The sequence below is a fragment of the Puntigrus tetrazona genome, chromosome 12 (assembly GCF_018831695.1).
Source record: "Puntigrus tetrazona isolate hp1 chromosome 12, ASM1883169v1, whole genome shotgun sequence".
In the NCBI taxonomy this organism is placed as follows: domain Eukaryota; kingdom Metazoa; phylum Chordata; class Actinopteri; order Cypriniformes; family Cyprinidae; genus Puntigrus; species Puntigrus tetrazona.
In genome coordinates this window covers 20,347,352-20,371,292 of record NC_056710.1, presented here as the reverse complement: position 1 = coordinate 20,371,292, position 23,941 = coordinate 20,347,352, and the positions used below count along the sequence as shown (strand labels likewise).

Sequence of the window (23,941 nt, the reverse complement as noted above, 5' to 3'; positions counted from 1 at the left end):
ACACAATGGGTGCATTACTGTTCACCTCTTTCTTTATGACAAATGCGTCTAATAAAAGATGCGGCCTGTTCGTAAATAGACTATGTTAATATTTTGATACACAAACCTGCGTTTAACTCATAGGCTGGCATATCTGGAAGCCGGCATCGTAACAGATCTTCAATGAAATATGTTTTTCACGCTTTATTTTGGCAGTCACTCACAGCATGGATGAGACTACCTGTACTTTTACTCTTTCTGAAGGCACTTTTTGCGAGATGATATTTTCAGACAGCTGCATAAAGAATCACAGAACGTCAAGGATGGATTCTTAAGCTGATGATAGATGAAGCAATGTTTTGGGGCATTTTCCTATTGAGAATGGGTAAAAGATGTCTATCTGGATACTTTATATTGTAAGTGGGCCTTATGTGTCACCTATATCACCCAACGTTGCCTAGCAACATTGTTCAAAAAGTAGCCTTGTGTATCATCAGTCTTAGGATCGCTTCTTAAAAGCTGTGCAATTGCTGGGTTATTTATTTATTGACTTTAAATAATCAGCTATTGCTTTTGTGTGGTTAAACAAAAAACATAAAATCACTATGAATGGTAGATGGGAGGAAATGTTTAGACTATTAGAACTTAATAAGCTGCTTACATATGTATTTTATTGCTTAATTATGTCACACTAAAATAGAATTGTTAGTGTTATTGAGGAGAGGTCATTTCCAGAAGTTAGTTCCACCCTTATTTCTTCATTTGTGCATTGGCTTTTGGATTATTCCAGACAATAAAAAGTTATGATAACAGATTTGTTCATCATTTGTTCACAAAAAAAAACATGAATTTTTGAAGCCTTAATACAATTGCCAGAAGTAAAAAATTGGCTATAAGCAAACTACTCCATGGTCAGTTGACTTCAGCGTCACCTCCATTCAGTTTTTTTTTTTTTATGTATTGTAAAGATGGAAAGTTTGAGATGGAAAAGCAGAAATCCGATCAGTTTTCTTGTTCAATTTAATGATGTCTCCGACAACCTCGGTAGTCCAATTCAGCCACTTAACCTTCCTTTTTCCAGACATTTTCAAAAATCCTTTGATCCTAAAATAAAACGTAAACCGTGGACCTTATTTCAAGCATTTATCCCAGGCCCCATTCAAATCCCCCACTGACTTTGGGACAATGGAGTCTGAAAAGCAAAAATGCCACCATAAATCGTTTCTGGGTTCCAGCACACATTCTGACAGCATAAATATATCTTTTCACAAGTCTACACATATATCTAAAGTCATTTAACACCGTTTTACCCACTATTTGTGTGAGCTGTCTATTTTTATGCATCATTAGCTTAGCAACATGCTAATGCCAAGCTCTATTCGGAATCACTTATGAGTCGAGTCTCCCATGCAGAATCGCTGTCTACGCAGAACAGTATAATTTCTGTTCGATTGCTGTAGTCACGCTGCAATCTTATATTAGCCCAACCAAATAGCAAACATTTAGCAGCAGAATGCACAGTTTTAGACCTTGCGTCTTAACCTCAGACATTCACCACACATCACGTCGACTGTAAAGGTCTCCTCTGTCTCTCACCCCTAGCAACCATTTGTCTCATACAGGTCATTCCGAAAGCTTTCACTGCCTCCGTCTGATGCCTTCATAACAACAGATTACAGATAATGTCCTCTTGTCACCCTCTATCCCATCAGTCCTGACATCAAAACACATCAAAGTCTCTTAACCTTCCCACGAGTAATATCAACCGATCGACCCTGTTTTGATTTGCACGGTTCAGGGGCGAAGTCAGGTTTATACAGGATGCCTCTAAACCTTTATGAGCAAATTCATCCTCTTTTACCCTTAAAGCGAAAAGGAAAAAAAGCTTTAAAAAGACAGTTCCTCCCGAAACGAAAATTGAGATTGTTTGCTCAAGTTCATGTCGTAATTTAACCATGAGAAAAGCGGTACTAGAGCAGAGACGGCGAACGTTACGCTCTCGTTGTTGATTCGGGTAGCTTTAATCAGTTTTCAGGTTTTTGATCATGCGCTTTTAATTATTTAATGACTAAGCTGGAAGACAACTTTTTACCGAGGCCTGAGTGCCTGTTCTCATTAAACGATCTCTTCTTTTTATACGTAATGCAAGCAGCTAATTCAAGATTGATGAGATATGTGTGAGACACGTCCTCAAAAGAGAGCAGGCCTCACAACATATGAAACTTTGAGGGAAATAAATGAAAACTAATGGCCAGTAAACTAGAGACAAGCCAGATATCACAAAGTGTGGTTAGGTTATCAATCCAGCATCTGTGTACGTGTGTGTGTGTGCGTGTGTGTGTGTGTGTGTGTGTGTGTGTGTGTGTGTGTGTGTGTGTGTGTGTGTCTCCCAGATCTGAAAGTAATAGCGAGAACAGTAGTATTGTTTCAGCGAACAGATGCAAATCATGAGTTCATGCATCATTAAATGTTTTAATGAGCAGATCTCATCATCTCCCTCTTCATTTAACTCCCATAACGCACAATACATCTTTTCAAAAAAGTAACTGACAGGACACAACTGTGACTGATATTCTTTCATAATGAACTGAGGTTCCAGAGTCAGACATTATAACAAATGCAATGATTTTTTGCAGTATTTTATATTTAAAGTTATAAGGTGCATTATTTAATGTATATCTGATTTACATTTGCATTTTTTTTCAAGTAATGCGCATTGAAAAATACATATTTTCTATTGAATCTTTTACTTCTTTGCCACGCAGGGTTATTATATAACTAAAACGTATCTAAAAAATATATCGCTAGTTTATTGCATTGCTTTTTATTACTTTATGTTTTGCTTTTAGTTTAATTTCTTTCAATTTGCATAATTTAACGTCATTTATATTTTGTGGCTTAAAAGGGCAAGACCAGAAAGAGAAAGGGCAATGTCATTTATAATAGAGAAAGCTTGATAACTTCAACTGTTTTTGTGAAGCAGAACATCACAAATGCTTTAAAAATGCATCTGCTTTCTGTGCTCGTGGAAATGGCACATACATATTCAACCTGACAATCTGTCAACCCCTCTGGATTTCAGCAATGCCCAGCCCAGAGCTGAAGCCAAATGTAATTAACCTTTATGAACAAGCAGAGTCTGTTGAGCAGAATTCGGACAGACGCTAGAAAATTAAAGGTTAAATATGGCCCGGTTGATGAGGAAAAAGCCTCAAGCCTCTCTCAACATTTTCACCGCTTAACCATCCAGACGAACTTTTGATTGAAGCTTTGATCAGTTTAATAAGTTTAGAGAGAAAAATGAAACGCTCTTTTGATTCCCAACGATGAAAGCATCATTTATGTCGATCTAGGGAATTATTTTGCTGATTGTACTCCTGTAGGTTTGTTTATGTGGGTTTGAGTTTTTTTGTATTTAATCCATTGCCTTATTGGCTTGTGGAAAATGGATAGCCAGACTGATTTGTAATGCATAATGTTTGTGTATTTTGCAGTGTGTCCTTGGCATCATCTCTAATAGCATTACTTTTCACAGTTTGTCACAGTTAATAAGAAAGAACATGGTTTAATGCAATCCCTGGTGTAAAAAACAGCTTATTTCAGTTTAAGCTGGTCTAGTTGGATTTGTTAATATTATATATATATATATATATATATATATATATATATATATATATATTTATTATTTTTAATTTTTTTACTTATTTAGAAACTAGTTAGAGCTTACCAGTCAGTTTAATCTTTCTCTTTCAGTAGGTCTCTTGCATGCATAGTCAAATCTTCTTCCATCTTCTCTTTGTGACACACAGGAACACGGGGCGGCTGGAAAGGCTTGCTGGGACCCGTCTTGCCCTCTCAGATCACCGCGGTAACGTCACTCACTGCTCCTGGAGTGACCCTACTCACTGGAAACTGGAAAAAGCAAAGAGCAACAGGTGCGATAACGTGCATAAAATATAATATAATCTTAAGCAACATTCCTACACCCGCTTCTGCAGTGTATGCCAATGATCTTTCATTAGTATTCATAGGTGTGTTTACACTAAAATTCAAAGGTTTAGGGTCAAAGAATCCTGGATGAAAAAAAAGAAAATATGAAACAGGATAACCTTTTTAAAATTAATGCTATTTAAGAATTTTCCTCAAGCAGTAAATTACAGACTGATTTCTGAAGGATCATGTGACACTAAAAAAATAAAGGTGTAAATGTTATTTTATAATATCGTAAATATTATGTAATTTTTCACCATATTTTGACTGAACAAATACAGCCTTGGCATATATTTTATTTTAAAATACATATGCATATATGTGAGCTATTTTAAACATTATTCCATCTGTTCATTATTAAAGGACAGAGCCATCATCAAGTTATATACATTTTTTTATAATAAAGAGAAGCTTTTTTCATCTTTCTTTCTTGTACGCATCATTTTATTCAATCGGAGTCCATTTTTATTTAATAGAGTTATTATTTTTCCATCTCTGAAGTGAGGAATTGTTTTCAAATTGCATAGATTTTCTGTGATATATTCAACAAGTTTATTCCAAAATACCAACCCTGCGGGCACTTCTAAAGGAGGCTTTAATTAAAGGACATCTGCTATATAGCCTTTCTCGTTTATTACCGATAAGGCAGAAAGGAGTCATGAAAAGCATTCATGAAATTCATTGCATTTTATACAAGATGGAAAATTGTCCCAACAAGATGGCGGCGCGTGCACACGCAGCGGCTCCTCTCTCTCCCTGCAAATCGGCGTTTTTGTGTCTTTTTTGTTGTGCACCTTTGTGCATTTGTCCGTCTTTGTTGCGTCCATTGATCACAAGGCGCACATACTCCCGTGAATTCCTGCTCGCCATCGGTAAAACGATAAATGCGGACATAAGCGCGGACATTGATCCAGCGATCATGGAAGAGCTGCATGTCAGTGGTCAGCCCCGGAGACCCATTCGATCATCGACCCCCACGCCTGCAACCAAGCCGCAGTGGAAGCGCCACAGGCGGAACATGAGGAAGCAGAAGAGGGGGAAGCGCGGAGGCATCCGGGCTAGGCTAACGGCTAGCCCTCACCGGCCGGCTATCCCTACCATCATACTGGCCAACGTGCGGTCACTGGACAATAAACTGGACTACATTCGGCTACTCCGCACAGCTTCCAAGACGGCGAGTGAGTGTTGTGTCTTTGTGTTTGTGGAGACATGGCTCAATGACAGCGTTCCGGACTGTGCAATTCAGCTAGCCCGGCTAACGTGCTACCGGGCAGACAGAGCGCTCGTCGAGGGGGGGAAGACTCGCGGCGGGGGACTCTGTGTTTACATCAGTGATGCCTGGTGCCGTAATGCGGTTGTGGTCTGTAAACACTGCTCTCCATTGGTGGAGCTTATGATCATCAAGTGCCGGCCATTCTACCTGCCGAGGGAATTTAGTGCCATATTGTTGGTGGCAGTCTACATCCCTCCTGGCTCCAGCAACAACAGGAGTGAGGCACTGAACGAACTCTATCAGCTCATCAGCGAGCAGAACACAGCCCACCCTGATGCCTTTCTCATCCTGGCTGGGGATTTCAACCACGCAAACCCCAAGAGCGTGCTTCCACAACTCCATGGTCACATCAACTTTCCCACAAGAGGTACCAACACTTTAGACAATGTTTACACTGCTCGTAGAGGAGCCTACAAAGCCCTCTCCCTCCCCCACCTTGGAGCCTCAGACCACACCACTGTTATGCTAATGCCAGCATACAGGCCACTGATTAAAGTGGCCAAACCAGCTACAAAGCAGGTACGTGTGTGGCCTGTGGGATCTACAGAGGCACTCCAGGACTGCTTCTCCACCACAGACTGGAGTGTCTTCAAGCAAGCAGCCACCTACAACAACATCACTGACCTCCAGGAGTACACGGAGACCGTCACGTCCTACATGAGGAAGTGCATGGATGATGTCACTGTCACCAGAACCATCACCATACGGGCCAATCAGAAACCTTGGCTAACAGGAGATGTCAAAAGGCTCCTGAGGGCCAGGAACACTGCCTTCAGAGCTGGGGACGAGGTGGGCCTAAGGACTGCCAGGGCCAACTTGTCTCGGGGCATCAGACTGGCCAAGAGACAGTACTCCAGGAGGATTGCAGACTGTTTCAGTGACAGCAGAGACAGCAGGAACCTGTGGCGAGGAATCCAAACCATCACAGACTACAAGCCCTCTCCACGGACCTGTGATAGCTCCACCTCTCTGCTGAACCATCTGAACAACTTCTTCGCCCGCTTTGAGGCAGACAACAACACTCCAGCACAGAAGCTACCACCTTCTCTTGGTGACCAGGTGTTGATACTGTCCCCTGATAGTGTGAGGCGCTGTCTCAGAGGGACAAATGCTCGCAAAGCCCCAGGCCCGGATAACATCCCTGGTCGTGTTCTGAGAGACTGTGTGCTGCTGAGCTCACAGATGTCCTCACGGACATCTTCAACATCTCACTGAGCCAGGCTGTTGTCCCCACGTGCCTTAAATCCACCACAATCATCCCGGTACCGAAAAAGTCATCTCCCTCCTGTTACAATGACTTCCGCCCGGTCGCACTCACTCCCATCCTCATGAAGTGCTTTGAGCGGCTAGTCATGCACCACATCAAGTCTGTCCTCCCCCCTGCCCTGGACCCCTACCAGTTTGCATATCGGTCTAACCGATCAACAGAAGATGCCGTCTCCACTGCCCTCCACTCAGCACTCACCCACCTGGAAACCAAAGACTCACATGTCAGAATGCTGTTCATCGACTTCAGTTCAGCATTCAACACCATAATCCCAGCAACTCATCCATAAACTGGGCCAGCTGGGGCTCAACTCCTCCCTGTGCAACTGGCTGCTGGACTTCCTGACAGGAGACCTCAGGCAGTTCGGGCTGGCAGCAACTCCTCCAGCTCCATCATCATGAACACAGGGGCCCCCCAAGGATGTGTGCTGAGCCCCTTCTTTTCACTCTGCTGACCCATGACTGTACTCCATCATCCAGCTCTAACCTCTTCATCAAGTTTGCGGATGACACGACTGTGGTGGGTCTTATCAACAACAACAATGAGACACCCTACAGGAGTGAAGTGAGCAGGCTGGCCATGTGGTGCAAAGATAACAATCTCCACCTGAATGTGGAGAAGACAAAGGAGATTGTTGTGGACTTCAGGAGAGCGCACACCCAGCATGCTCCGCTGATCATCGACGGTGCTGTAGTGGAGAGGGTGAACAGCACCAAGTTCCTGGGTGTGCACATATCTGAAGACCTATCATGGAGTCACAACACCGCATCACTGGCCAAAAAGCCCATCAGCGCCTGTACTTTCTCCGTAAACTGAAAAGAGCAAAAGCCCCACCCCATCATGCAGAACTTCTACAGAGGCACCATCGAGAGCATCCTGTCCAGCTGCATCACGGTGTGGCACGGAGCCTGCACCGTGTCCTGCCGTAACACACTGCAGCGCATCGTGAGAGCTGCTGAGAAAATCATTGGTGTCTCTCTCCCTCTCTTGGACATTTTCAACGTTCGTCTCACACGAAAAGCCACCAGGATAGCAGGAGACCCCACCCACCCATCCCACTGCCTCTTCAACCTGCTGCCGTCGGGGAAGAGACTGCGGAGTCTCCGAGCCAGAACCAGCAGGCTCAGGGACAGTTTCATCCACCAGGCGGTCAGGAGACTCAACTCCCTACCTGTTCTGCCTTCACTCACCTCTACCTCTGGCCCCTGCCTCAGGCCTCAGACCTCAGACTGTGATCCCGCCCCCATAAACTCATAATCTCAGGGTCTACACTTTTGCACCTCAACGCACTACCTCACTTTAACTTAATTTAATTTTCCAACAAGTGCCTTGTCTGTATGTTTAATGTCTGTCTGTTTAATGTTGCACTATTTATATTTTAGATATTTTAGACATTTTACCATTATTTTATTATACTTTAGTTTTTTTATTCTTTTATCTTTATTCTTTTATTCTGCATGATTGCAAGGTCAGAAGGGAAGGAATTTCATCTGTGCTGTATGTTGTACATAGAGCATATTTGACAATAAAGTTGACTTGACTTGAAGATAGTCAAGAGTCTCTCTAGCTAAACAGATTTAACTTGACCAGCAGTGTTCCATCATCACAGTTCTTCTGCATTCCCTGTGTGACACATATTTTGGACAGCAGCCTTGTGTTTATCACAGCATAAACAGCTTGTGATTCAACTAGTCGTCACATAGATATTCTTCTCCATTGTCTTCCATCTACGTAAGGCCTCAGAGTGGAAGCGCGCCATGGAAGTGTCTGCTCTGACAGAAACAGATGAATGGTTTGTGTAGGCGTGGATGAGAGGTTTCCCATCAACGCTTCCAGCTCTGTGATGATGACTGATATAAATCAAACAGAATCTTCATTCAGCCTTTATTGCAAAGCAGTCGCTCGCTGTAATACAAAGAGTTGCTACGGGCCTAGAACGGTTTCATCCAACTTTAATCAGGATTTGTGTTAGTTGTTTTGTAAGTAATCTATTACTAGCTCATGCCCCCCTTTTACCCCCGTTGAAAAGTTGGAGCTTTCTTTGAAGAACCTGGATCAAGTTTGTTGACACACTTTGGTATCGGCTTGCCTGAGAAGTTCGATTTACATTTAAAAGCTTGAAGGTTATTTTTTAGTCAGAAAATGCCAAACAGGCCAATAAAAACTTTATTGAAAAAGTTTTTCAGACCCTCCTCAGACCACTAAACCTTTAAAAGCCCTGCTGAAAAAAAACAGCATATACTGGTTAAGTTTTGATGCTGGGATGCTGGTTTAAGATGGTCCATTGCTGGTTTATAATGGCCAGACCAGCTTAGAACAAGCTAGGGATCAACTTAAACCAGCAAAGAACCAGCTTAAACCAGCATCCCAGCTTTAAAACGTACCTAACATGCAGTTTTTTTTTCAGCAGGGAGACCAGCTAGAAGTTTTTTTTAATACCATTCAACATGTTGGTAGATATTTTATAAACGTTGCTAGCATAGCATGTTTTAACGCGCTTTAACAAGCTATTTAGCACAGCATGTTTTGTTAAATTTTTTACATTTCCATGTTTTGACAAGTTTACAGCACAGCTATTTTATAGCATATTATATCTTGATTCAAGTTGCTAGTTGTTTTCTCATTATTTTTACGTTTTAGCAAATTGTTCTTTTTTTTTTGAACACATTCTAACACAATTGTTAGCATATTTTGAGCATGATTCAACAAGCTGAACATGTTGTAGCAAGCTGCTAGCACGTTTTAACACATTGCTAGCCCCATTGCACGTTGGTATACTTTAGTTGTTGCTAAACATCTTGCGATTTCCAGTTCTTTCTAAAAGTTCATTAAGTAACAACAGCATTTAAACATTCTTTAAAAATTCTCAAACTTTTCAATGGTAAGCTAGTTTATGCTAAATCCGTGCTCTTTTCATGTCTGATTCAAGTCAGGTTTTAAAGGAATGGCTCATCCAATAACAACATTTCTCATTTATTACTTCATGATTTTCTACTGTCCATGAAACGCAAAATGGATGGATGTCGGAGTTGCGTAGATGGTAGTTTACAGGCAAATCTATATAACTGTATATAACTATATAAGCTCTATATTCAAGTCCTCTGAAGTCTGGCTACTCTGTGTGAGGAAAAGACTGAAATCGTTTGTTTTTCCTGTCAGAATGAACTGTCTTTAACTGTACGGTATATGTAGAACCAAGGCAACCTTTAGCAAACCACATTCTCACCTCTGAGCAAGAGCTTTCCTCCCTGACGTTTCTTTGTTGTTTTATCCAAAGCTGCCGAATTCAGTGTGCAGCCTGTTTGAGTTTAATTTCATGCAGGACAAAAGATCAAGCAGCGCATTTGATTTCCACTCCACCTTATGCTTGCCACATCTAATTTCATACCTTTCCATGGAGATAAAGCGAAAATTATTTTGGGCTAGACTGAGTTTCAAACTATTTAAAGTGACTGACGGTGTAGTGCATAATGGTTTCTACCATTACTGACAGTCTCAGTGTGTTGTTTTCTTATTGATTCGCCTGCCAGCTGTTAGTTGGTTGTTATTAGAAGGTTTTACTCTTATCAATTGATGTTCAGAATGCAATGCAATGTCTTTTGATAACTTTTTGATGTTACTTGTAATGCGATTTTTTTTTTTTAGAATACATTATTGATGTTCTGAATGATCCGTCGATATTCATAAAGAGCAATTGGCATTTCATTGTTTGTAATGCAATACGCTGTGTATCTGTTAGGGGAGAAAAATGATGTAGGAAAAATGTTGCACTCAGAAATTGCAAGTATACATCACAGTTAATTAACAAGATGAATAACAAAGAAATGGCAAGTAACACGTTGAATTAACCACAAAATGTTGAAAGTAGAAAGACTAAAATAGTATTTTCTTGTAAAATGTACTGTTTTGTTTCCAACTCAACACTACTGTTCAGACGTCATGACTGTCTGCTCACCAAGGCTGCATTCATTTGGTAAAAAATGTAGATGCAATCAATACGTAATATCGTTAGGTGTTATAACATATTTTTTAAAGAGTATTTCTGTAATGCAAAGGTGAATTTTAAACACCATTAACCCAGTCTTCGGTGACCCTTCAGCAAACATACTAATATGATTAAATTGTCTGATCTGAAATATTATTTAAATACAAAATAACTGATTTCTTTTTCATATTTTAAAATATAATTGCTCAAAGCTAGGTTTTCGGGCATCATTACTACAGAAACTGTGATACATATTTGCCAGGATATTTTTTTAAAACAAAATAGAAAGTTAAATGAATATCATGCACACACAAATCGTCCATATTAAAACGAAAGCATTTTCGCTAGCTGTCTCAGAGATCCGAGACATAGCAGTCAAGCAGTGAAGAATACTGTCATTTACACATATCAGCATACTTATGAAGGCATGCAAATGAAGGCACCCTCTTTCCTCGATGATTGCTCTGCTTAAAATAGAAGACGAAATGAAAGCTCTCAGTATAAACTGATTTGCAGTGTTTTCATTATGGGAATTCATTGATTGATTCGATGCCACAGCCATTTAATTAGTGGATGAAGTGAATATGGGAACATGAACATGAATATGAAGTGAATTTACTATTGATGAGGCGCTATGTTTTTGAAGAAACAATGTTTTGCCATTGATCTCTGTCTTCAGATAAGATTTTGGAACTGAAGAAGCCATCCTGCACAGATGCCTTAGTGCTCCGCCGTGATCCAAACCCAGAGGCTAAAGCTGAGGTTGGTAATCCTTATCATTCTCTCATTAGCTGTATTTGATTCCTAAAACCGTTATATAGGCAACATCGACATCATTGCCATCATAATAATGTTCATTGGCTGCCAGACCTTGGTCCGCATGGAAATTGTTTTGGAGTGTCTTAGACGCAGAAAGAATATCGAACTGATTTGCGGAAAAGGTCAGACTGTGGGCACAGATTTGGAGTCCAATTAAGATTGAGTTAATAATCGCTTTTGTTGAAGAGCGCTGTACCACAGCGTCCCCATAGGTGACGGCTTTTAAAATCTTCTCAGCCAGATTAATTAGAAAAATCCCCCCATAACGGTAATTCATTTGACCGTAAAGAGTGTAAAGCCACGCTGCTCGACCTTATGCAGAGAATCAGTAATCTGCATCGTTCGGTCATGCAGGCGCTGGATAATTGGTTGTTTTCAGAGTGTGTGTTCAAGGCTGAACAAATCTACATCATTTATCAGGTTGATAATCAACACTATATTTTATTATTAGCCTCGTAACCTGTGTTTGGGGTGAGATAATTGAGGTTCACTTTCCTGCATGATTACAGAGTAGAAAAAAAAGAAAAAACATATGCACCGTTTAAAGCTCGCTGTCTGTTGTTGAACAAAAATTTTGGATTGATCCCCATATTTATGTTCTAAAAACTAGGATACTGAAATAAGTATGAGAATATATACAAGTATTGATTAAAACAATCTTTTTTTGATTATTAGATTGATTTTGACTGATATTTTCAGTGCTGGATTATTATTGAATCTTTTTATTTTTTTAATGAAATTGTTTGGTTATCTGTATTATTTTAGCATTATTTATATTTTTATTATTACTTTTTAATAATTATATATATTAAGTTTTTGTATTTTTTCATATTGATTTTATATCATTATTTAATATTTAATAATATATACAATATATATATATATATATATATATATATATATATATATATACAATTTATATTTTGATATATACTTTATATGTGTGCATTTGTGTGCAGGATGGGCCTTTTAAAGTCAGTATGGATGAGGACAGCTCACTCAAAGACAAGCGGCCAGTTGCATCTACGCCTATACCTGGATCACCATGGTAACTACCCGTTTTTTTCTGTGCAAATATGATTGTATGGCTCGCCATCAATTTGATGCATCTTTATTGCTAATAAATGACTTTCTGCATGCAAGAAAATGACCAATCAATTGTGTTCTCGCAATCGTCTCCGTGTCAACCTATACGTTCAAATGCCACTGTTGTAAGTGTGCTGTTTCGGAATGCTTTAATAGCCATTTTGTTCTTCCATAGTGACATAAAGATGTTTGTTTTATCTCCTCTCATTCTGTCATAAATGTCAGCAGTTTTAGCAGCGTCTAAATGATGCATGCCGCTTTATAACTGTTTGATGACAGTAATACATGCTTGAATAAAATACAGCAGTGCACATGGCAAACCTCCAGTGCTAAACAGATGCACTGACAGCCAATCGAAAACCTGCATGAGGACGACATGTTATACAAGACTTCCATTTTTCTCTGCCAAAGCAGTGTGGGCTTTCGTTCACTGCAAACAAACACTCACACACACATTTTTGTAGCCCGCCAGGCGTCATGGCTTATCGCGTTCAGCTTTTGTTGACTCACACAAACTGGCTTCACTGTTAAATGCATTTAACATGTGGTTGATGACACCAGAACTGAAGCTGTTGTGTGATTATCCAGATATGGATGTTGGTTAGATACCCGTGTTAAAACCGCATTTCAGAGCGATCAAATGAGATCTCTTTAGTGCCTCAAATGAAAATGAAAAAATTAACTCAATGGAGAACAAACTGATTGTTTGCTTAAGTCTCCAACTTATCGGATATTTCTTTTATAGTTCCAGAAGAGACCTCAATAATGTCCCAATGTCCCAATGCATCTGATGTAAGAAGAGCTTAAAGTTGTTCTGCATAGTAAGCCTGGATGGAAGAAAGGCATAAGAAAGTATTGAAGTCACTACTTTGCGTCTTCTAAGCCATAAAAAACAACCTCTGAGCAATAAAATGGTCCTTTGGGTAGAGCTCTTGCTTCAAAAGTTAATTTTGCAGTTATTGTTTTATATGGAGGTTACATAGAAATGATTTAAATCCCTGCAATATTAATGGAAAGACAAATGAAGCATGTGTCTAGTGCTAACCATATGTTTGCACTATGAATAACTGCGTATAAGCAGAACGGATGCTCAGTTTCAAAAAATTTTAATATCATTGGGTCAGTTTTATGGTACAGGAAGGCACTGCCGATCTCCTGATGCGATGGGGTTGCAAAATGAAATGTCAGGATTGGTTTGTCATGGTTGGCATGAGGTTGTATCAAATTACCTTACAGACTACTGCAGAATCCATGAATACTTTATCCGACATGGCCTGAATGAAGCCTGAAATGGGTCTTAAATTATCACTGTAAGGTAAGAATATCTAGTGCGGAACATCTGAAAAAAAAAAGGCTTTTAGATTTATGACATAAAACTTAAATGTGTAATAGGCTTGTAGATACTTGATGCTGGACATATTGTGGAGTTATCCATTTGAAAATCTTGTGTAAAAAATACATCAGAATCTGAATTAAATGAATTAAATTAGTTGTTCCCAGAATACCCAGAACTGTTGCTTGTGACCCAGAATCTTCTCTTTGGGTCACTTTGGTGCTGCTGAGACTGTTTTTCGTCATCGAGATTTCTTAGTCGCAGTCAGAATACCACAGCCTGTCGGATTGTATTCCTGTGTGGATACGAATGCATAAATGCATCTTTTTCTTGTTTCTGTAGGTGTGTAGTGTGGACAGGAGATGACAGGGTGTTTTTCTTCAATCCCACCATGCATTTGTCAGTATGGGAGAAACCAGTGGATCTGAAAGACCGTGGAGACCTCAATCGAATCATCGAGGACCCGCCTCATAAACGCAAGAAAGACTCTTTAGGTGAGATTTTGGCTGGAAATAATACTTAACACACTTATGTGGTTTCTGACCCATTTAATGGCAATTTTTATTTATTTATTTTTTATGAAGTCCAGATGGCGCAAAGTGAAACTGTATTTAATTAACATCAAAAGTTTAGCAAGTATGAAGTATAATTGAAACATCATCATATTTAGAAATCACACACAAAAAAACTGTTATGGAAGATTCAGTAAATGTGTTAACTATGTTAAAAAAAAAAAAAAAAAAAGATGCCGTTAAACATATTTGGTCTAATGTCTAAATAAGTCTCATCTAAATATATCAACTTGTGATTTAAATGCATATTCCATGAACCTGTTATAGGATATATTACCATTCAAATAGCTTTTTATTTTATTTGTACACAAGACTTTACTGGCATTTTTCATTAATTAAAAGATGATACTGACCCCAAAGTTTTGAACAGTAGCGTAATACTAATGAGATCAGGTTGGCAAGCCCTACTGTAGCCTCAAGGTAGGACTCATTTATGTTCAGATTAAGTTGCTGAATCAGTGAAGTGTAACTCATGACTTTATGATATGAAATACCAGAGCAGAGCCTGTATAAAGGGATGAAGTTGACTGAAAGTTTAATCCTCACAGTGTGATAATGATGCTCAAGCAAAAGTTTTAATACACCCACCAACTGCAGAACTGGTGTTCTCGTGGATTAACTAAAAGACGTAATCCAATGAAGCGGCTCTGCAAATATTGAATTAGTCTGGATCTTGTCTGGAAGTTATTATACGGTTGGCTTGATTTCCCACAAGGCTTTTCATCTTTATTGATTTAGTTTTATTGCTGTTTCGTGGAGATTATCTATCGATGACCTTAATCTATTCAGTGTCTATAATTTAAATATGTCCGTTCGAGTAAATTTGTTCTTATTGTGCTTTTCGGATTAACAACCTGACATGAGCCAGGTACATTAATGCAGATCAACTGGATTTGTGCGCGTAAATCTTTACAAGCTTCTTGCATATTTTTACTAATTTATCGTTCATTTCTTTTGGTGATCTGTTTACAATGTTAAACCCAGGTACAGTTTAGGATATATACACTGATTGAAAGCATGATTTGCTCCATCAACAGACGATGGCTCAAATGCTGATGCTGATGACGACGATGAGGATGAAGAGGAACATAGTTTAAAGACCAAACGCTACAAGTAAGTGGGGTTGAACCAGCGAATCAAAGTCCATTTAAATTGATGAGGAGGATCTCGTAACAGACGTGTTGTATGTCACTCACCTCAATAATCGCAGCGCAACAGGAAGTCTCCGGTTTTTGTGGGCAACATCTGCACTCACAGCTTGATGCGAATTTCTCAATCTGTCTCTCTCAGAGATGATTTAACTTGAACAGGAGGATGTTTGAAGTACGCCCAGATGTCTGCGTAGAGACAAGAAAACATTTCGCATCTCGAGAAAATTTGAAGAGATTTTGTTTATGTTATGTATTTCATTTCCGACGGTTTGGATTTGTCTACGATTTTTTTTCCTTGCTTGCGGCTGATACTAGTTAGGCTAGTATAGGCTGATATGTTTTTTAATACTCAATGAAAAATCAAGAGGTCAAGACAAACAAAGCGTGTTCAAACCGAAGTGTATGATAAAAACTAATGATAGCAAAAGAGGCAGTCGGAATTGTTGAATAGATGAAGTGACATATAATATAATATTTAAGTTGTGAGAGTTATCCATTTAGAAGTCTTTGGCAAAAACTTGAACTGCACTGTAAAAATGGATGTTTTAAGTTAAAACAGAGCAATGGAGTACATTTATAAGAAAAAACATTTTTTACAATCGCGTTTGAAAGCTACGATTGTCATGCACATCTTATCAGTGAAGCACAATTCTATTATCCGCATTAAATCTCCGTCTGAAGGCCTGAGGTCGCTCTAGCGTATAAACTCCAAATACGCCCTGCAGAAGAAATCCAGGAAATGCCAACAGATCGATTTCCTGAGTAAACGAAGAGCGCTGCCATTACGAATTCTAATTTCCGATTGGATGCTCTTCTGTTTTGGTCTCCATAGGAGCCCATTTAAATAGTGTTTTTAATGTAGCTAAAGTCAACGGCTTCATGTTTTCTACATTAAACTTTGATGAGTGGGGCACTGATATATGATATATATGCATTTGCTTTTTAAAAAAAATTAAATAGATTTAACATAAGATTATCAGCTTGCAATAAATGCTAATTCAAATAGAAACACTGGAAACCATAAACGTGACGCAAGAGTCAGGCGACATGACTAATAAACACAAGACTACGACAATATATGATTTCTGAGTACTTATTATAATTTTCATTATAATAAAGTGTATAATAACGCAATGCTAATCGACATAGCATTTATCACTGCTTAGAATATTTTATCAAATATGTTGCATGCTTTAGTCTGTGTAAGAAGCCACATCATCTCACAGAAGGATTTGTTTCAAATACTCGACTGATGCTAATGTGGTAATGTAAACATGATTAAATGTGGTATTTTCACATACTTTTAGCTACACAAACAGCTGTCATAATTGCAGAATTCATTATTTAATTTCATAATCATACAATTATATTGTCTGCAATTTTTTTGTGGTAGTTAGTCTGTAAACTCTGTATAGTAAATGCAGCTCCATTTAATGGAGATTTACTACTACCCGGTTTTACTGACATGACCATTGCATTCAATTAATCTTGCAGCCCTGCTTGCTACTTGTAATTACTTCTTTGTAATTTTTTGTGCAGTAAAAGCAATTTCTGAGAAATTCTGCTGAGAGTAGTATCGGACTACGCTTGAAACCAATGTACCAATTTTAGCCAATCAGCTGTAAAAGGCGTGTCTACTTATGATGAGGTGGTTACATGCGTCTTATCTATCCTATCCTTTTGAGAAGAGGTGCGTTTGTTTTGGTGATTTCAAATATCTCAGAAATCACTGAAGGTGCAGCCTTTAAGCAATTTTTTTTTCTGAGTGAGAATTGTTTCTACAACTATTTTTTTTCATTGTATCGGATAAACTATTAACAGAATTACTTATCAGAGCTGTTGTATATCTATTCCTTTGAAGACTAGACCATCCTGTTGATTGTGAAGGAAAAAATGGATCATCCCTTCGGATGGTTTTACCGCTGGAGCTCGGATCGCCACTTCAGAGACATGCTTCTGGAAAGAGGGGTGAGAAATCCAGTGATGATAACAACCATTATTTGGCCCACACATACAGAATTTGTATATCTGCACACACTTTGAATCTTAAAATGAAGTGGTGTAATTGACATGCAGTTATTTTGGATGGGCATCATTTAGCCTGTGTGTTTGGAACAGGTGTCCGCTTTCTCCACCTGGGAGAAAGAACTGCACAAAATCGTATTTGATCCTCGGTACCTGCTGCTAAGTCCAGAGGAACGAAAGCAGGTATGACACAAAGCTTTCACATCAGCCTCAATCAACCTCAAACATTAATAAAACTTCAAACTGCATTAACTCGACATTTCCACAGACCTACTGTGGTTTTAAAAAATGCTAGTAGATGGTATTGAGACCAAATGTCTTTTATCAAGGTAACTGTACACTTTACGTTATTTATTTTATTTTAATATTTCATTGATTTATTTGTTGTCCCTCAGGTTTACGATCAGTTTGTCAAAGCAAGAATGAAAGAGGAGCATAAAGAGAAAAAGTGCAAACTCCAGCAAGCGAAAGAAGAGTACAGGAAACTGCTAGAGGAATCAAAAATCACATCCAGGTGAGCTTATAAAATAAGTGTGACTGCTTTTGCTGACGCGGTAATAAAATCTGTCTCTAGAGCGGATTATTTATTCAGCAAAGGTGTTAATAACTGATGGTCTTTGCAGTTTAGGTCCACGTTTCTTTGGTTTTGTGTATTTGATGATAACCTTGTTTCTTGTTAAAGGTCTCACACAGTACTAAATTCAAACACACCACGGGGATTAACACTCAGCTTGAAGTTTCATCTTTGCAGGTTGCACAGAGACTTCTTTCATTTTTACTCTGTTCTTTACCAGATTCATTTATAGCGAAAGGAAGCGAAAATATGTGAATTAACACATTCGCAGCTCCCGTCTTTAAACCAAAACATTTGTAGGAAGTCATCACTTTACGGTACTGAGTGATATATCATACAGATGCATATGCCTGCATTATGTCTATCCCCATCACTGATGGAATTTTCTGTCTGTCAGTGTTTTTACTGCTTTATGGTAGAAGGTGCTATTACACTTTTTTTGCATTTTATCCAGGTCTACTTGCCAAGCTCACTCTAAGTGGGACTTGAAATAGCGTTTTAGGTATGTGAGGTGCGAAGAACAAAGGAAGCTAAGATCACAGCCTATAGTGTCAGTTGCTAAAGCTTCAAGAGGTGATGCTTAACTATTCAGCTATTGCTAGCTGGCCTTCATTATACTCTCCCGCCTATATCTGGGTCACGGCACCAATGTAACTCAACCGCTTGCTCTGAGTGGGACTTGGGAACTGGCGTTTCTGGCATGTGAGGCGGACCACGGGCATACTAACAAGGACACTAAAGACTGCATCCTCTAGTTTCAGTTAGGGAGTGAGGTTCTACTTTACTGCTCTATTTCCAGCGATGGAGGTGGGCACGCTAACAAGAATGCTAATGATTGCTTCCTCTAGCAAACAACGGCTGCTAGTGCACATTTTGGGATACACCCCTGAGCAAAGACCACAGCCTCTAACATCACTCACTAGTGTGAGTCCTGAGATCAAGCCAATAAGGTTCATGTCTTTTTGAAAAGCCAGTGCTAATATTAAACTTGCATGTTACAGGGTTAGAGTAAAATTAGCCTGTCATTTACTTACATTTGAAGCATCCTAGGTGTATGTGACTCAGGCAAATCCAATCCCAGTATATATTAAACATTTTCCTGGGTCTTTTAATCTCTGTTATTGCACTGGGCGTGTGGTTCCATTTAACAGTATAAAACATGTTAAATAAGATGCATGCTAAATGTAATAAAACGTCTCTCACATGGCTCCGGGGTGAATAAAAGGCCCCTGTAGTGAATCCATGCATTCTGTTTCAAACCACAAGCAGTCCTGGTGGATGACATAAGATGCATTGCATTGCGTGATTAGGACGAGCGCGAAGAGAGAACAAAACAAAATGGCAGTAATGAATTACAAGCACAAACCGAGGATTTGTAAAGAAAATGTCAGAGGATTTTGATATAAACCAAGAGACTACATTTCGATTCGTCTTCTTTCGCTTCTTCAGTCAGCTTTATTATGTAATATGCGAAATATGGATATTTATCTAACAAAACCCATGGTTTCATTACAGGAGGAGTAAATCACACCATGGAGCCATGTGAGGGATGTTGTATTACATTTGCATGCACTTTATTTAACTTGTTTTAGACTGTTAAAAGGGAACCACTCGCCTACTGCAATAATAGAGCTTAGAAGAGTCACAACAATTTTTCTATAACTCATATTGGATTCGACTGAAAGAAGGAAGGCGCATACACCTAGGATGCTCCAAAGGTATATAAAGACAGGCTAATTTTCATTTTTGGGCGAGCTAACCTTTAACCCCTAATGCTAACAACTCAACTTTTGCAACTACTGAATTCCCTGACAAAAAGATTTTAGTTACGAGTTCAGGAGATAACAAATGCATCAAAATGAGGGACGTTTCTTTTGTGATTTTGTGCTCTTTAGTGTTCTGGGCAGGTTCACGTGTACTTCAGAATAAAGACCTTCAGGATCTCCTTTATATAGAGAAGGCTTTCAAAGTCTAGCCTAAAAACAACCACAATCAGACCTCTTACAACTCAACAATAGTGGACCATCACACCGATGACGTAAAACATCTGATGACCATCAAGGATCTCATTCTGATGTTCTCTTTTCCGCAGGTCGACGTTCAAAGAATTTTTTCCGGTGTACGGAAAAGATCCGCGATTCAAACTAGTTCTGAAGAGGAAAGACCAGGAGTTATTTTTCACGCAGTTCGTCGGCGCGTTAAAGAAGCGAGACAAGGAGAATAGAATTCGTCTGAGGAAGATGAGATGAGTCTTTGAAGCCATGAACTCTTTCACAATACTGTGAACTGATTTCCTGTGGCCGTTTATCACAATGTATACTGTGATACCATCTGCCCATACGTCTGAACGAACCACAAGGGCAGTTTGCTTTTTAACGACTAACTCACACACAAACCGAACAAAGGCAGATCCAGCTGAGTTCAAGCAGCAGTTTGGGAATGAACTCTGAATATCTGAATCTGTTTCATATTGAAGCTCTTAATCTCCGGTTTGACTATAACAAGGCTCCTAAATCACCACGCTGAACACGAAAAACAGAGTTTGACTCGCTGGAAGTATCTAAAGCCATTGACCTGTGCACACAGGCGGAAAATGATTTTTATAATCAATTGTACATAAGTGTTGATATGCCTGGCGCTGTGCTAAAAGTGACCGTAGAAGTGAAACTATTTTGTCAGAGTGCGACACAGATTCTCCACAGCATCTGTGAGAGTCGGTAAGTGGTGTTGTGTATCGCTAGAATTTTTCAAATGTTGTCTAACGGTTTGTTGTAATTACATTTGTCATGATATCGTAAAAAAATTAAAGTGATACTTTTTACTGAAAATTCATGTACAGTTCGGTGAAGTGTTGTAATACTTCACCCAAAACAAACATTTGCTGACAATTTACTAACCCTCATGCCATCTAAGACGTACCGTAGATTAGTTTCTTCATCAAAACCACGGCTTCTCTGCAGTGAATGGGTGCCGTCAGAATGAGAGTCCAAACAGCTGATAAAACAATCACAATAATCCACTAGTAACGCTCAATTTCTCTTAACCCCTTTTAAACTCGACTGCATGTCAGATGGCCTGAGGGTGAATACATTTTCATTTTTTTGGGTGAACTATTTCTTTAAATAAGAGCAAGTGGATTGTGTTTACAGTAAATGAGAAATTTAATTGAAAGGACTGTTTAGATGTGTTTGGCTGCATTCAATTCATGTAGCTATTTGTAAGTATGAATAAATAAATTATTTTATTTTATTTATTATAGTTGAAATGCAATTTTACATTTTTCTGTCAGCTTTTATACGCACCAAAAACTATATGCAGGGCTCAACAATATAGTTTTTCCCAAAAGGTTTCAGTCATTTCTCTGCATCGATCTTGAATATAAGCATTAAACATTATTTTATTTGCAAATTAAGATGTGACATTTTTTCAATCAATTTTTTTTTTCAAAATGCTAAAGTCAGAATTCGATATAAAAAGGTAAAAAGTGCAATATATAAACGAACAATTATGAGAAAAAAAGGCAGAATTGCAAGATGTTAATTCTTAGTTATTATTATAGCTTGCATTTTTAATAAAGTCTAAATTGCAAGTTAAAATGCCCTCACTTTTTTTTCCGTATGTTTTTTTTTTTTCCAATCTTATCATTTTATCATTTAAAAGATGCATTTAAGAACATTGTAAACTCATTCTCAGTTTCAACAAATCACTTATTTTAGCAAGAGAGATAGCACTGGAAATACTGAGTCAACAATAATGTTCAAAACCTCCGAGATATTTGAAATGTATGAAAAACACATGATTTTTGGATGTGAAGTGCTGATAGCAAAGCTTCACCCAAAAAGGAAAGTGACCTTTAAGAAACTGCCCAACTCTGACCCCAGGCTATCATCCTTGTTGTTGAGCCTTGTTTTGTTACCATGTAACAAGTATGTATGTTATCATGTTGACATTTTTCACAGTGTTAAATTAATTTGTCATTTTTACTGTAGCTTTTAATCTGCAAACATTTTATTTATAATTATTTTTGTTGATATTCAAATGAAAGTCTTATTGTGGAAAATAAAATAAAAAGTGATTTTCAAATAAACAAAATTCTGATTATAAATATGTAATGAACATGATTCTAGCAAACCATCAAACAATTTTCCAGAAAACACTAACTGCTCCTTCATTAACTTTGACATGCCAGAAAAAAAAATGCAGGTTTAATGTTCGGTTTCATTTGTGTTCCTAGATGTTTCAGGCAAAATTGCAATTGTATGTGACATATTTCTTGGGCGCCAAATTTTAAAAATCTTTTTTTAGTGACATTTCTTGTTTGGATTTTTATCTTCATAAGGACATTGGGCATTGAGCACTTGGGTTCAATGTTGTGGCCTGCTTTCATCTGTATTGCTTGCAAACACGAAGCTCAAATAACCAACAACAAAGACTGTGTTTCATCAGTAGCACCCTCATTATTTTAACACCGGAGACAATAAGACAAAAAAGAAGGCTGAATATTTAATGAACACGATGCTAAGGCTGAAAATAAACTTGCATTTTCTAGCCATAGCCTAGTGATTATTTGAAAAATCTTGCACTATAGAGATTCTAGATATTCTTTTCAATATTTAGTCATTGTTCAGCCTGTCTTGGACAGATGGGGTCAAGGGAAATCAAGGACCAATGATTTCTGCAGCTGTCCAGATAATACAGCAAAAATGGTAACCAGCAGCCAGTAAATTAGAGTGGGCAAGTTGAAAAACAGTGATAGGGATATTTACCCTGAAATCAAAACTGTATGACTTAAAAAGAACTTGAATTAATTTGGACTACTTTTATGGTGCACTTTGTCAGCTTCACAGTAATGGTCACTATGAAAAAGCTGTTTTTTTGTAGATTTTTTTAAGCAACCGCTTCTTGTGTTTCACAGAATAATAACGGTCTACAGTTAGAGTGAGTAAATAATGATGGTAATTAAATTTTGGGGTCAACTGTTAATATAGGCTCATTAATAACCTGAAAGAACACCACACTGAGACACTTTGTTTCAGCTTTAATCAAAGTTTGAAGGAAGAAACAATGATTTTCAAGGACACAGACAGTGAAGAATGAAAAAAAATATTCAATTATCTTGTCCAGTCATCGTTTAGAGCCTGTTTATTGACTTCATATAATAAAATAGCAAATTAAAAATACCACAGCGTTTACTGAAACACAACACGTCTTAATATACAGTAGTACTTATGTAATATGAGACTGGCGATAAGACTTTTAGCATAGATCATTGAATTCAATTAAAACAGTAGCATCTCGTTCAAAAATTATGTGATATCACTGCACCTGCTGTGGTCATGATACGGCAGCAAAGTTTCTTGAGTATCACACGGAATGAGAGTATAGTTCCTAAAATATAGAAAGTCTTTGGTCATTTTTGAATGTGATAATACTGGTCTAATTGGATTTAATGATCTGTGCTAAGCTATGCTAAAAGTATTATCCCCATACCCGAGATTGGCTGAATAGATTACAAAATGGTAAAACTTATTAACTCTGGGGTAGTCAGAGAACGGGCCTATTTCCAAAAAGTGTTGTGTTCTTTTAGCAATAAACAGCATTTAAAAACATCTGTAAAACCTTTAAAGGCTGCATAAAATGAAAATTTTGTATTAAATCACTCACCATCATGTTGTTGCAAACCAGTAAGCCCTGTGTTCATCTTCAGAGCACAAATTAAGATATTTTTGATGCATATTAATGCAATCCGTCAACGTCCATGATCAACGTTAGTAAACAGCATGGAGATTGGTAAAATCGAGGTACAACCGAAATTTTATGAATGTACGAAAATGCTTTCTGTATGCAAAGAAAACGCTGCAGAGAAGACAAACTGTTGAATAAAGTA

General features: G+C 38.3%; 1 protein-coding gene across 1 annotated transcript; it reads left to right on the top strand.

Moving 5' to 3' along the window:
• Positions 1–3,784: 3,784 nt before the first annotated feature.
• On the top strand, positions 3,785–20,482 carry LOC122355357 (transcription elongation regulator 1-like protein; the record flags this gene model as incomplete). The annotated part of the gene is given in 10 exon segments (XM_043253525.1): positions 3,785–3,914; positions 11,174–11,256; positions 12,273–12,361; positions 14,075–14,226; positions 15,342–15,417; positions 17,317–17,388; positions 17,390–17,423; positions 17,574–17,663; positions 17,876–17,994; positions 20,147–20,482. Coding segments are annotated over 10 exon segments (1,002 nt in total), but the record flags the coding sequence as incomplete, so codon positions are not given.
• Positions 20,483–23,941: the final 3,459 nt, after the last annotated feature.